Consider the following 13330-nt stretch of genomic DNA (forward strand, 5'->3'; position numbering starts at 1 on the left):
CAAAATGAGACACTTCCAATAACAACCTCTATATGAAAAAACTGCTTTTTCTACCTGCCTGGGTGAGCGCAAAACTCCAGAAGTAAACCAACTACAACTTCTTTATATGCATATTATAAAAAGCTATGCAAATGTATGTTTTCGATACTTTCAAATTTAGCTTCAATAAGTTACAAGGAGGAATCATTTGTGTAATTTAAACAATCTAAATGTCTCAAGAGATAACTTCTACTGTAATATCTTTCTTTTTGTTCATCGTTTCTCAAACTTTCAAAGCTTTTTATTGGGTAAAAGTTACTTGATTATATCACCTTCGCTGATTAGTTTATCCTTTAAAATAATTTGGCATATCGATATATCGATTATACTTTGCCAGCTTTATTTATTAAAGCAAGGTTCTATAAAAATTCTCTGTACAGGGAAAGTAATACACTTTATTCAAAATATATTTATTTGAGCAAACTGAAGTTCCTAGCTAGCAGCAATGCAACATTTCAACATTTCTTCACCTAAAACAAAGAGAAAATGCAGAGTTCACTATTGACTTTCTACTCATTTGCCACCAAGCTAACTACAAGCTTTGTCAAAATATGTTGAGACGAGACAAGAACTTAGATTTACTCATTTTAAACTCCTCAAGTCTAAACTGTTAAAGTGTGCTAATTATTGCTTACATCAGCATGGCTTTTTTTGAGGACCTACGTGTGTGCAAAAGTAACAACTTTGCAGCCTGCCGAAACTTTGCCTCAATCTCACCTTACTTACAAACACTTTAGGCTTATTTTCTTCGTGTTTGTCGTTTAATTTCGAGAAAAACCTAGCCTCACTGCAAACGTTACTTCACTACCCAATGGATAAAAAAAGTTTCGGGAAAGTGAGTTCAGGGGAATAAAAAATTGCCAAGCTGTCCTCGTGTTATATATTGTTTATTAAGAGCCGAAAAAAGGCTAAAACTGAATACACATTCCTGCAGATTGTGTGAAAAGAGATAAGGTTGGAGATAAGGTTGTTTCACAGAAAATAAGGAACAAGATTTCGTTTTGATATAGACGATTTCCGTGCGCCAAAATACTTTGATTTTGCATTGGAAACTATGCACATGCGCACGCATTTTAGTAGGTGGAAAATATAAACCACAGGAATTAAAGAAATGCATTTCGAAAATAATTATTCGCATAAATTAGTAAAAATTTTTAAAATTTTAAAAAAATAAGAAGGATATTGTCACCAGCCTTTTGCATATTTCTAAAAACAAATAAAAGAAAGTCTTGTCACATAGAACAGAAGAATATCTTTTTACATTTATATTGTTTTGATACAAAATATATATTCTACTACGAAATGTACACACAGAAATATACAACTGTTTATACCTTGATGTCATATGTTTCGCCTACTTTTTAATAGTACGTGTCAAATGACAAAAATAAATACTCGCACAAGAAAAGTAATTATCTGAGAAGTGATAAAACAGAAAGATTTTCTTGTCTAGCTTGCGCTGATACCCTAAGTTTGAATTCACAAAATCTATGCGCAGTAACTTTTGCGCAGATTTAGTATAGTTAGGGTAGGATATTTCAATGCCCTTCAAGACATGGCAAAAAAATATGTCAATTAACTTATCTAATATAATATACATATTTACAAAAACTTTTTCTTTTTTTCAAATATATTAAATAAAGCCTGGGTGTTTTTTGTTTTTTGGCAGATAAACAGCGATTCTTCGGAACTATAATCACATGCACAATTTTTCACCCAGCCTATTGAAGCATCAGGGACGGAGCTCTCTTTTTTTTGTTTCTTTATAAGCAGCAAAAATTATTTTATCACAACATCTTTGCGTGTGGTTCCAAATCACATTACTTTCGCGCCTTTTGTAGCAGCAAGTGTAGCAAATACGATATCGCTGCGCCACGATGTTGGCAACCACAGTAGTACATTCTTTTTGAAAGAAATATATCCAATTCTCTTGTCATACTTTCACATTATAGAACACTTTGGATTGGGCTTTCCATTAGCTTCTCTTATGCGAACATCTTTCGGTATTTTGCTCGCTTGACCAGTCGCTAACAAAGCAGCAACACGAAATATTTTATCAACTTTGACATTGTTTTCGTCTGTTTTGCAAGAGCACTCGATGTACGCGTGAGCTCCTATCGATTTAGCTACAAGCATTCCCTAAAAAAAAACGCAAATTGCAAATCAAATTCCGTTCTAAGGAAGGAGAGCGGTGTAAAACAAGAACATCGAAAAATCGTCAAACAGGTGCATCGAATCAATCCGATGCACAACACTGTCTCTCTATAATAAGTACGTGTTTTGTCTGTCGGTTAAAAGCGTGTCGTGCTAATCACGCATGAAATCTTTACGCTACAAATAACAAATGCATAGTCGCATCGACTTGCTACGGCCAAAGAACTAGTCTATTATAGTATTAGGCCGTATTATTCGTGCGTAATAACCAAATGTTGCTACAGAATGCACGAATTTGTTACAGACGCACGAAATTTGACGGCGAATTCCTATGGATTTTTTTCTGGGGGTTACAACTAGTTTTTAATAAAGTTCGAAAAATATAGCTTAGTACCTGTGGACAGGCGATTGAATATTTTCCATGAGTGATTTTTGTTTCCACTTTCAAATCTAACTTGCAACCAACCAGTATGACAGGTTTATCTCCATTACAGCTTCTCACCTCTGGAAGCCACTAAAAATGAAACATAGAAACAATACAATTAACAAAGTATATTGACTTTTATTTCCCAGATTGACATAGATGTAAAAAAGGGCATAGGAGGAAGATACAAAAAAAAACATAATCTCTTTTAAAGGCTGCTGCATTAGATACTTGGTAAGTATAATAAGAAATTCACCAGAATACAGGTGTGCTCTGAATTCAGCAAAGTTAGCTACCTTTTTCTGCACATTCTCTAAACTGAGTGGCTTGTCAATATCAAAGCAAATAACGAACGCTGCAACTTCGGTGAAAGATAATGGACGGATGTGGTCAAACTCTGAAGAACCTATAAAATGCAATTAAAAATACTATATCAACTAACTGTTACTAACCAAATTCGTGCCCAGAGCTTGTTAAGTTTTTTATAGTTGGGCCGAGGTTAGTTATTGACGTTTTTATTGATTTATTGTGTTGTGTGGAAAAAAGATTGTACCTGAAGTGTCCCATATGTTTAACTTGATGTCATTGTTTTGGTCAGAAACGATTTCCGCTGATCCTGAATCAAACACAGTTGGCACGTAATCCTAAATACGATAGGAGAACAACATTAATAAGTTATATCATCATTATTATTTAGTTTCGTCGTTCTTTAGTTTTTATTATTATAATTGTTGTTTTTTCAATGTGTTGCTAAAACAAGGCTACGCAGAAACGTACACTTGACACTCAAGGCTAATTTTAAATACTTATTTTAAAAAATGTCATATTGGCAGTAAAAACCAATTAGAATTTCAAAGAAATTGGGATAACAAAGACAAATATTGTGGCGGTGAATGGTCTAAAAATAATAGCCAGTTGACAGCTCTATAGCTACAGATCTAATCGATATCGATTTAGATTCTGCTTTAAATGACATCACATTTTCAAGTCACGACATGGCTACACTTACCTTGACAAAATCAGACTTAAATGATTGTAAAAATAAGCTAGACACACCAAAAATTTCTTATCTCGGAAAACCACTATACATAAAAACCCTTCTCTTACTTTTGAAACATATTTCGTTTCCAGTGTAATTTATACATTTTTTTTTGAAACAGATTATCTCACCTCGGAAAAGGTTCTCCTTGTGTGTCTTCTGAGTAAGGACGATTTTCCACACTTTGAATCGCCCAACAAAACAATTTTATGAGGTTTACTCTCTACTATTTCTTCTCTCATGACTAATGAAATCAATTTGAAAGCTGGCTTTTATAATGTGTGATCAATTTGTGATTGGTAATCAAAGTTGTGACGTCACGATCAACAACAAATCAGAAATTAGATTTTTTTTGCTTAATTATTCAGCTATGGAATAAAAATAATTAAGTTATTAATAGATAAATAAATAAACAATGCTCTCCTACGTAATTTTTTTCTAATCATTACAAGCAATCTTAACAAAAAACTCGACGACGGAGAACATATCGTAAGAGCAGGAAATAGGGTGTGTGTTTGATCGTATGCCTACATGACGCTGCAGTCAAATACTTGCGTAAAACCTGCACAAACAATAGACCGCCACGCAGTTAAGACGCCATATTTGTTCTGCTGGATAACGTCAATGTAACGTTGCACGAATTTTTAACCTCGATCCTAAGATCTGTTGTCTTTTTTTGGTTTAATACCATCCCATCCTAAAACCGAAGTACTGAAGTATTTATGCCGCAAAGAAGCCCTTCTAATCAGTCTGTCGCGCTTAAAGAGTTATTTAATGATCCTTCTTGAAAGAAAACCCCACCATCTGGCAAAAGATGATGGGGTTTTCTTTTTTAAAAAAATTACATTTTTATGAGTGCAATCCACAAACATATTGGCAAATGCGTTCGCACTTATCTAACCATAACGACTGAAATATATTGTTATTGTTTTTCTTTTAAATGAGCTCTCTGTTGCAGAGATGTTTTGTGCGACAAAAACAGAGATAAGAAACAAACAATACTTTTTCGTTTCATAACAAATAAAAATTAATATCAATTTATTTGTTTTTATTATGTAATACCACCCACTAACACCCACTAACACCCACTTTAGTACCATCATTCTACTATGAAATGCAAGTTTTCTAGAAATATGTGACTGAAAGTATAAGTATTGCCTACACTAACTAGTAAACTGGTGACGAAATTGCACTAGTGAAACTAAAAATGACAGGGAAACTTTTAAAATACATTTCAGAGTTGTATTGACACGTTTGTATCATTTACGAGCATTTTAAATCAACTGAAATGTCAATGTATAAAGTGTGGAGAGTAATTCTATTTTTGCGTTTATATATATAAATATACATATACATATATATTTAGATATATATTTAGATATATATACATATATACTTGTTACCTTATGTATACCCCAACTTATTATCTTTCATTTATCTTTGACAGACAGGTTTTAGTAAATCGTCGAAAAATGAACGTTAAAGGAGGTGCAGTGGTCACTCTTGCTTGATAATAAAATCTGATGTTTATACCACATAATTAAGGTAACGGTCCAAACTGTAATAATTTAAAAGTCATTTGTGTAATCAACAAAATAGTTTTAATTATTGCTTCAATTTGACTTCTTACATGACCAAAGCTATGCTACGACGAAATCATTCACTTGCATAAAGTTAAGGAAGTTCGTTACTTCCAATGTTTTTGTATCTACGGTATGACCTATTCATCTCTACGATAACAAACAATATCAGGAATTAAGTAAGTTATCTTCAATGAAGATTGCTGATTGTTTTAATTACACATAGCTAGTGTGACATTAAAGAAATTTTAATTTTACGTAACTGTTTTTGTTAGAAATAACCTTAAAGCAAAACAGGATAGAATTTTAATTGGATGCTTATAGTTGCATGTACAAAATTAAAGTGTAGCTAGGCCTAAAATTTAACCAATGAAAAGCCTAAAAAGGATACGTAATAGAGTTCTATCTATGGTAAACATGAAAGTTAACTTCTTTTTTTAATTTAAACACTTGCCACGGAAGTGTATATAAATTTTGGCATTGTGTGTGTACAAAAAATATTGTGATGAACAATTCTTATTTGAAGTAAATAACAACGTTCAAAAAACAGAGTTTTTAAAATAAAAATTATCTACGAAATATTTAGCTTTCAAACCCCCCTACTTCTATCAATTCCAAAAGATAATTTATTAAGTAAACCAAGATTTATATATAGTAAATATAAAAATAACAAACAATAACAGCCATTGTAGTAAAAATTTAATGTAAAGCATCATTCTGTTCTTCAAAGCCATACAATAAAACTTTACTTCTCTTTTATGTTAGAGCACCTCCTCACGAGCCATCACACGTGAAAACAGAAAACCACTTTCAATGAAAACACACCACAAATTTATATCAATATCAAAAATATTACTTCTCTCTTAACCAAATCTTTCTGATTATTCTTTCTGACAACAGCTATTGTTCATATCTGTGTCACGTGAGTCCCGTGTTGCTAATTACCCGTCAACAGCATGGCTTTAGTGAACTTTATGGTTAATCGAATTGTCTGTAACGCAATATTCAATTAGTCATAGGGTTGGTTTCTACAAACGATGGCATAAATTCCATCATTGTGATTTGATCATGCCAACCATTATATAAAAACGCGCCAGACCACGTTTTCAATTTGGAAACCACGTTTTTTGGGACGGCTTATTTTTTTCCAGCAAGAAAATTCATTTTGTGTGGTCAAGAGATTTGTTACTTCAAAATTGTGTAATTAGTTTTACACCTCTGATGTGATATTTTTAACACTTTTTTTTGTCCTATGGGAAATGAAGCTATTCCAAATATTAGAAAATTTTCAATAACAAAAAAAATCAAATGAAGTTTAATGGCATATTGGACTTGAACATTTTCGCTGGAGATTGCGGATGTAAAGTGTCTAAATATAGTACAACACTAAATCTCCGTTTGTGGGTTTTTATAAGAACAAAGATATATAAGAATAAACAGCTCACGGCGTTAAAGTTTGAGAGGATAAGTAAGGATAAGTTTTGATTGACACAAAACAATTTCTTTTTTTTTAAAGTTAAAAGTTATATTTTTTTGAAGTAAAATGATAAAATGTGTAGTATTGCCTTAAAACTTTTATTTTTAAGAATTTTTCATGTAATCTAATGACGCTAATAATTCCAGAGTCTTACATAAAAAACGTATAAACAAAAACAAAATCTTTAAACCAAAGAAACCAGCTTCACTGAAATTATTTCTGATGACATCACTAATTATGTGTCTGAGAACAATTCACGTGACAATACACATAATTAGCATTGTTAATATCGTAATTATGCTGAGAACATGCCTCATTCGGATTAATATTTCGCATTACTCATTTCGTTACTAAAAATAAAACACCAACCAAATTCCATATCATGTTATACTTAACGAGTCGATGTGTGTTCCCTTTGAATGCTATGGCAATATAATTATGCTAATCAAAATCTTGTCAAAATAATACCTTTTTTTCTTCCTTTGTTTTTATCGTGAATGTAAAGATATAATACTAACCTGGTGATGATACTGGGTGCATGCATCTGGCAGGACTAGTAAGAGTGTCTCGCTGACAACAGACATTGAAAGCTCCTCCCTCAGCCTTGATTTGGTGTACTAACTTATGGTTTATTTAACGTCGTAACGTTGACAATTTAACCCTTTTTATATTGGTCTTGGTGGTATCAAACCTCCTTGAGGTGTGGTTTTAACCACGTCAAAAAACTTTTGGATAGCTTAAGCCATGTTGATGAAACTTGACAGGAATGTAGCATAGCATAAAAAGAAATTGATTGGTGGAGATAAAAATTTGATGACTCATGATATAACTCATTTTTTCTGAGTAAAAACAATGGAACCTCGTTGAATAACACGGTTGCCATGGGAACTACAAAGATTTCAAAAAGTTTTCCAAAAAAATTGCCAAAGGGAAAAAAAATAAACGTCACTAAGTTTAGCACTATTCGAGCAGTGTGTTAGGAAGAACTGAGTTGTTATGGAATCCCCCAGGTTTAAAAGGGCAAATAGTGAAGAGCCAGGGGTTTGAATCTCATCCGTGCAGGAATAGTAATAATACTTGTTAGGCTACAATTCATTTGTTTTAATTTCATCTTGTTAAGAGATCTAAAGTTTTTTAAGATAACATAAATTATATTCTATTAAACGTAAAACTAAAAAAATACTCACATGAGCCAGCTTGATACTTTTTTTTACAAATCCTTGTGACTTGTGAGCATTTTAAAATTATCTTATGTAATCATTCTTTCTAAATGAGTGAAGCATGATTTTCCCTATGATTTTGTTTTTTAAGATGATGTTTTTGTTTTTCTGCAAAGTCAGCAACTTTTGACACCCACTTAAAAGGAGTAGTAGCTACGCATCCAACATCTTTTTGATGACGTGTGTACATATCTGTATTTACAATTTTGCTTGTGATGAAAAATTTATCTTATGGTAGGCGAATTTAATTGCAAAAAAAATTTAGAACAGTGTAGATGAAAATCTAGTGATAATCCCTCTTGCACAATCCTTCACTAAAAGATGGAGACAATGGTATTTTTTAGCCATTTTGAAAAGTTGCCGAAGGCAACTAATCGCGAATTCTCCACAGCCAGTACAGTGCGAAAGTACTATTTTTACAGATGCATGACTTTAATAGAGACTTAGTGTTTATTAGAGCATTTTCGGTATAACTTTAAATCAGTAAAAGTTGACGCAAAATTGAGACAGCAAAAAAGAAGTGTTTATAAAGTGCTACATCAAAATAAAATATGATGAAGCATTACACGTGCCGCCATTTGCGGTTACATCAAGTTGTCGTAATGTCATGTGATAATTTAACAACATAAAACCAATTTTCCTCCAGCAGCAGATGCATTAGGTAAATCAATTTCATCATCTTATTGGTCATGTGAGTACAACTTGATTTGAAAAGAATTTCCTGTATTATTTTTTTACGAGGGAAATTAAGGTTTTTTTTACGTGGATTACGTAATCCTAATAAAATTTTCAATTTCACAGAATCAAACAGATGGCCAAATTTTTTCCCTTCGTTGATAATTTGAAACCAATAACTTTGTCCATTTGCAACTTTTTAAGTAATGGTTCCACCGGCTGGTGGATTAATAAGTAGAAACGTATTGAAACACCTTTGGCGCTTTTTCAAAATTTCTAACACGTGTTATATTTTAAAATTTCAGTAAAACGCAAACTTTTAATATTCTCTATCCAGACTCCAGTTTTCTTCACAGTTTAGACGCTGTGTTTTGCTAATTTAGAAGTCCAAACATTTTTTAGACGATTTATAAATAGAAAATTGGATGACCAAGTATTTTTTGTTGATCTCTAAGAGAATCAACCTTCTTAAATACAACGTTGCGTACAGCTTGTAATATTTTTAATTTGTTCTATAATTTTTATCGACGCTTCAGATGGCCATTCCACTAGTATTCATATATAGTATAACCTTTTAAAACGTGTATTTGACGTGTGTTTGACGTGGCGTCATCGTAAGAAAGTGCCGGAAAAAATACATCCATAGCAACTAAAAAAAGCATTGAACATGTAGTGAACTTTCTATATTACATTTCAATTTTACGAATTAAATTATGTCCCTCCTTTTTTAGAAACTCATAAAACCCTTCAATATAAGGAACTCTTATATCTATAACCTTTACGGACACTACTTGTAACTTTAGGGTTCCTTACATTGCGTACAAGATTTTTCTAACAGGGCTGGCCATTATTTCTCCATAGTTCTATTGTTTTTGACCAGAAACAAGGTAGTTTCACGTTTAAAAAAAACAACTTAGGCAGGTACACATAAAATCGTTAAATTTAGCATGTACCATTTACTGACACGTGTCATGTAAGCGTGACACGAAACAAGTTGCGAAAAAAAAAACAATGCGTGGGAGAGTAAGAGAGAGTAAAAGGATAGCATTACGTCATGTCATCAATGACAAAGTATCCTGACAAATTATTTTACTATATTGATATTTCTTCCCTTAATATCTGAAAATGAAAATGATAATTTTCTTACCAGAGTACAAACTGCAAATTAAACTTTTTCTTGTGTCTTATTTCTGTTGAGTAAACGGTACTTTAGCGTTCACAAGTAAAGCCTCATATAATACCCTTTAAAATACCGAAGCATTAGTCACAAACGCGTCCGGTTAATTATAATACAGCAATCTTTGCACGTAAGATCTAAAATAATTATCTCCAGTCGTTCTTTATATATCTCTTTAAACACATTCTCTATGTTTTGATAATAAATCATTTGTTCGTCCCATATTTTCCCACCATTACATCAAATGAATATATCGAAAGGACATTGGGAAATGCTATAGTATTGACCATACACAATTCTTTCATACAACAATCTCCTGAATTAGTTGAAAGAAAGAAATTAATTATTAGAAGTATTCGAACTGGAGAGGAGTGCTCCTTTAACTGCGTGCGCTAGACAATATTGACACAAGAAAAATGATCTTTTATTTGTTCATGCCATTGTAATGGTGAGAAAAGGGAATATCGTATTGTCAGTTTTAAGCTTGTGCTGTTGCGATACAAAATAGTTTTAACAAGTTTTTGACAACTTCGTGACGTTTGTGCGAATCTAAAAGCGTGCGGATGAAAAATTTAACACTCGTCAACTTCCTATATTTCTGTCCAGATGTAATGTGTCGCACATTATTGCTGATGTCAGCTTAAAGATTTTAATTTTAGCAATTTTATTCAAACTGAAATTAGGTCTTCAGAACATTGCTTTTATACGAAGAATTGTGATTCTTAATTTAAGATCTTCAATATACATGAATATTAGCTATATATTAGTATTATGTATTATGCATTATATACCATTTGAAATTAAATGTATGGTGATCTACAGGAACCCAAAAGACTTTGGACGTGGTTCTGTAGTTCTTAAAGTGTTCTTAAATTTCACGATTTCCATCATCTTATGGAAGATTCTTTATGAATAACACACAGTATTTTATTGTATCGTGCGATTTGAGAATAAATATTTTAAAGTAGATACCAAACGTAAACAGTTCTCTGCTTTACGCTAAAAACGTGTATACGAGATCTAGTTGAAATCACGCGTCAAGTTGCTTCAACAGAGCCACTTTTTGTGTATACAACCAAATCCATTGAAATATGATATTATATCTTTCTTTCGTTGTTGTTTTTTTCTTATATATAAACTAGTTTAATTTCTTAAAACAAAAAATTTATGGCGAAAAGCTGGTTTTTCAGTTTCCTAAAGGTAAAAAAAAACTAGAACAAGTGTCTCTTTAAATTCGAGCGCCATTAAGCTTTCATATTATCATGGATTTCACCAGTATTGGATTTCGATAAAATGACACCCTTGTTGTCCATAAAAAAAATTCGAAGTTGTTGTGTCCAAAAATACTGACATCAAATTCTTTACGTTTTGCCCTCCATAAAAAAATTACTTTTATGAATATAAAGCCTATGAAGTCGTAAGGTTAACTATCACGTACCTAACAGCATCCTCGAATCATCTCACCATCACATAAGTTTTTCTTGTCATAAAAAATTCTCACGTTCAGGTATAAAGCTCTTTTTTATAAATAATATCTATTTTTATAAACTGCAGCGCTATATAAAGCTACCACTTTTTCTTATTAAAAATCAAATAAAAGATTGAGCAGAAGATAATTAAAGCTATACCTTGACACCTCCGTGTCATAGTGGTGGATTATAAAAGACTCTTCACCGTAGATGTTATTTTCCAATGTCTCCAGCTTGTTTACTTAGCGCGCACAGATGTTATTTACATATAATAGATTTTCAGACTTCACACATTTAGAGAAGTGTTTTTTAGTTGCACTTGCCAATCTTGAGATTAAAACTATTTTTGTCAATGTTAAAAAGACTTTTCTAATGACTCTTATGTAGCTATGCTTATTAGTACAACCCGGAGTTGAGAAAAATATAAGATGCGACAAAAATCAGGTCACCTCTGACGTCATTTATAAAGTGCAGAATTGACTTGGCAAGAAGGAAGCGATCTTATCCTTTTTTATAGATAATGTTCGTAGACAATACAAAGAAACCAGGTTGTTATACTACAATTAAGTAATTGCCAACATCGAGATGCATCGATTAAGCTTTTATTTAATCTTTAATCCTAACTATTCGGGCTGGGGGAGGAGGAAGGAAGGTGGAAGAAGGCCAGAGGAAGAAGAAGGCAGGGCAAAAAGCCCTGTACCAGGATTTTTGTAACTTTTGATCACCTTGCAGAATCCACTTCAAATTTACAATCGCTGAGTTTTAATCTATATGGCGTTGACTAATAAGTAAATAAATAAATAAACCTGTGCCTATTTTCTAAGTATTATTATTACAATGGATGAGCGAAAACACACCCGAAACAAAGCTGAAATTTCTCAAAATGGTCTTCTTTTTTTGTATGCTATGCCATCTAGAACAGAGAGCCCAAAGTCAAACATGCATGTGTATCAATGCCAATATAAATAATTTCACATAATTTGGGCCTTTTAATATAACGTCATTTTTTCTAAATTTTTGCTGACGTCAGCATTGAACTACGTGACCAACCATAAGGATGTCATCTTAGTTTCTGTCAATTCAATTAACTTTGAAAGTAAGCTTTGTGTAGAAGCTAGGGAGGTAAGACTTTAAAAACAAATGAAAAATAACAAGCACCACACTCGCATTCAAATATTATTCGTGCAAGTAGGCACCTAAAAGTTTCTTGCTTCTATTTTTAAACAGCTGTTTTTGTTTTTGTTTTTGTTCCCTGCGACAGACGCAAAGCTTTTAACCAGATTAGTGATTAGCATTTCAACACTTTGGCAGCTGTAAAATTGGATTTCTGAGTATGTACTTTCCTGATGCTAATGATCCCAGATTAAATTTGAAGTAAATAAGTGAGCTTATATTAATAACGAATACAATATAGTCTGTAACTACAACAAAAACAACAATAAAAACATTAGAAACAATTAATAACAACATTAAACAACAAACACGGTCACAACAACGAATGACGACAACAACAACCGCAATGACGACAAAAACAACGACAACGGCGACAACATACACTTTCTTTTGAAAATATAGCCACGTTTAAAATACGGTATTTTTATGAAAGTGTATATCTAGTGATAGCAACAACCAAACTTGAAGTTAAAAGAAAGGACCCACCTTCGTGCAGCGCAATTGCAAACATAAGATCATGATCAACTTTTCTTTTCTACAACACACTTTTGTTTGTCTTTTTTATTCAATATTCAACTTTTTTTATATCTTTCTTTTTTTCGGGTTTTCGTTTCAAAAATTCTTACAACAGCAGCAGATGTTTTAATGTGAAATCTTTTAAAATAAAAACTCGGATTTTCTCGTTTTTAATTACAAATTTTGTTAAATGAACTGAAGAGAAAAACCAATATGGTGTAACCATGGCAACGTGCTTTCTTGTTGCTAAACCTTTTTGACATTTAAGAATTAGAATCGTCTGAAAGCCTGTTTAAATTTCTTATTTAGATCATAACAAGAAGCCCTGGGGGCTCTAAGAATTTCCGCTCGCTACCAAAATATTTGATGAAAACCTGCTAATTCGTT

The 13330-nt window shown here is 32.3% G+C and overlaps 1 protein-coding gene across 3 annotated transcripts; it reads right to left on the reverse strand.

Annotated features, from left to right (window-relative positions):
- Window positions 1-1221: 1221 nt before the first annotated feature.
- Window positions 1222-13066, reverse strand: LOC130621970 (uncharacterized). 3 transcript variants are annotated; one of them, XM_057437358.1, is made up of 6 exons: window positions 12914-13066; window positions 3788-4024; window positions 3171-3261; window positions 2914-3023; window positions 2588-2707; window positions 1222-2178 (listed from the first exon to the last, which is right to left on the reverse strand). In XM_057437358.1, exons 2-6 carry the CDS (start codon window positions 3896-3898, stop codon window positions 1981-1983), a joined length of 630 nt encoding a protein of 209 aa, XP_057293341.1. In that variant the 5' UTR covers window positions 3899-4024; window positions 12914-13066; the 3' UTR covers window positions 1222-1980. The 3 variants fall into 3 exon arrangements, with proteins under 3 accessions (XP_057293341.1, XP_057293340.1, XP_057293342.1); XM_057437357.1 differs by lacking the exon at window positions 12914-13066 and adding an exon at window positions 11224-11376; XM_057437359.1 differs by lacking the exon at window positions 12914-13066 and adding an exon at window positions 7901-8027.
- Between the last annotated feature and the right edge of the window lie 264 nt (window positions 13067-13330).

This window comes from Hydractinia symbiolongicarpus, chromosome 12 (genome assembly GCF_029227915.1).
Source record: "Hydractinia symbiolongicarpus strain clone_291-10 chromosome 12, HSymV2.1, whole genome shotgun sequence".
NCBI classification, from domain to species: domain Eukaryota; kingdom Metazoa; phylum Cnidaria; class Hydrozoa; order Anthoathecata; family Hydractiniidae; genus Hydractinia; species Hydractinia symbiolongicarpus.